The sequence below is a fragment of the Mesitornis unicolor genome, unplaced genomic scaffold (genome assembly GCF_000695765.1).
Source record: "Mesitornis unicolor isolate BGI_N332 unplaced genomic scaffold, ASM69576v1 scaffold49095, whole genome shotgun sequence".
Lineage (NCBI taxonomy): Eukaryota > Metazoa > Chordata > Aves > Mesitornithiformes > Mesitornithidae > Mesitornis > Mesitornis unicolor.
The window spans coordinates 1,790-2,910 of record NW_010184383.1 but is presented as its reverse complement, the minus strand read 5'-3'; the positions used below and the strand labels follow the sequence as shown (position 1 = coordinate 2,910).

At 57.4% G+C, this 1,121-nt stretch overlaps 1 protein-coding gene across 1 annotated transcript in view; it reads left to right on the top strand.

Moving 5' to 3' along the window:
- Window positions 1-4: 4 nt before the first annotated feature.
- Window positions 5-1,121, top strand: part of NDUFAB1 (NADH dehydrogenase (ubiquinone) 1, alpha/beta subcomplex, 1, 8kDa) — a gene marked incomplete at its 5' end in the record, with an annotated part of 1,282 nt that continues 165 nt past the window's right edge. Inside the window, 2 exons of the mRNA XM_010184449.1 lie at window positions 5-76; window positions 191-278. Coding sequence (XP_010182751.1) covers window positions 5-76; window positions 191-278 — 160 coding nt within the window. The remainder of the gene's footprint in view (window positions 77-190; window positions 279-1,121) is intronic.

The following is a 1,121-nucleotide window of genomic DNA, read 5'->3' as shown; positions in this document are numbered from 1 at the left end:
GCCCCTGACCTTGGCCGACATCAAGGACCGCGTCCTCTACGTCCTCAAGCTGTACGACAAGATCGACCCGGAGAAGGCGAGTGGGCCCGGGGGAGGTGGAGCGCGGTGGGCTGAACCGGGAGGTCCCGCCCCGGGGTCTGTCGCACCGGAATAGCGGCTTCGGGCTGATCCTCTCGTTTCCTTCCCGCAGCTCACGGCCGAGTCCCACTTCATGAAGGACCTGGGTTTGGACAGCTTGGACCAAGTGGAGATCATCATGGCCATGGAGGACGAATTTGGTAATTCAGAGCTGTGCACGCTCGGCTTCATCGCTGCCTGGTTTTGGCCGATCCTTAACGCGGCTTTTCTCTGTTTAATCCAAAGATCACACAGGGTTTGGTCATTGCAGACGTGTGCTGGGTGCTGCTGGGGTCAGGACGAGGCGTCTGTGTCCCCTGCTGAGCTTGGCCCCTTGGGGGGCTCTGCTCTTGTCCCTGCACCCCTCCTGGGCACCGCCGTGGGGTTGCTGGGGGGCAGAGGGGATGGTGCGTGAGGGCTGTGGGTGTTAAGGCTGCATCTGGAGTTGATCTCGGCTCCTGCTTGTGAAATCACAGCTGCTCCAGGCTTTTCCTCACCAGGACTTTTTTCATCTTCAATACTTGATGCTACTAGGAAAAATAAAGGGTGGTTTTTTCCTTACTAGTTTATATTTCAAGCTACTTTTCCCTTCATTTTGGCCTTCTTCATGCTTTCATTTAAAGCTTTAAAATCCTGGTGTGTGTGCCTAATCCATCCATTGGGTCATGACTGCCCCTGGGGTTTGGTCATTCTCTGAAGCCCAGGCAGGTGTTTCAGGGCATTTGAATTTAATCCACCTGCCATATACCATGGGTTTAGTGTTGGGGGTGACTGTAAGGGCTAGAAGGAGGAACCTGCTGTATCTGGAATGGATTTCTGGCCAGTTTCCCTGTGCCACACCGGGGCTGTGGGGGTCTGGGAAGGCACTGGGGGCTCTGTGATGTGTGGGGCTGTCAGCCCTGCTCCCGCCACCCCTGCCACATCCCTCAGCCAGGAGCAGCCCCGTGCCAGGCAGGACGCAGCTGAGCCCCGGCGTGCGGTGACACGGCCCCTCCTCTTCGCCC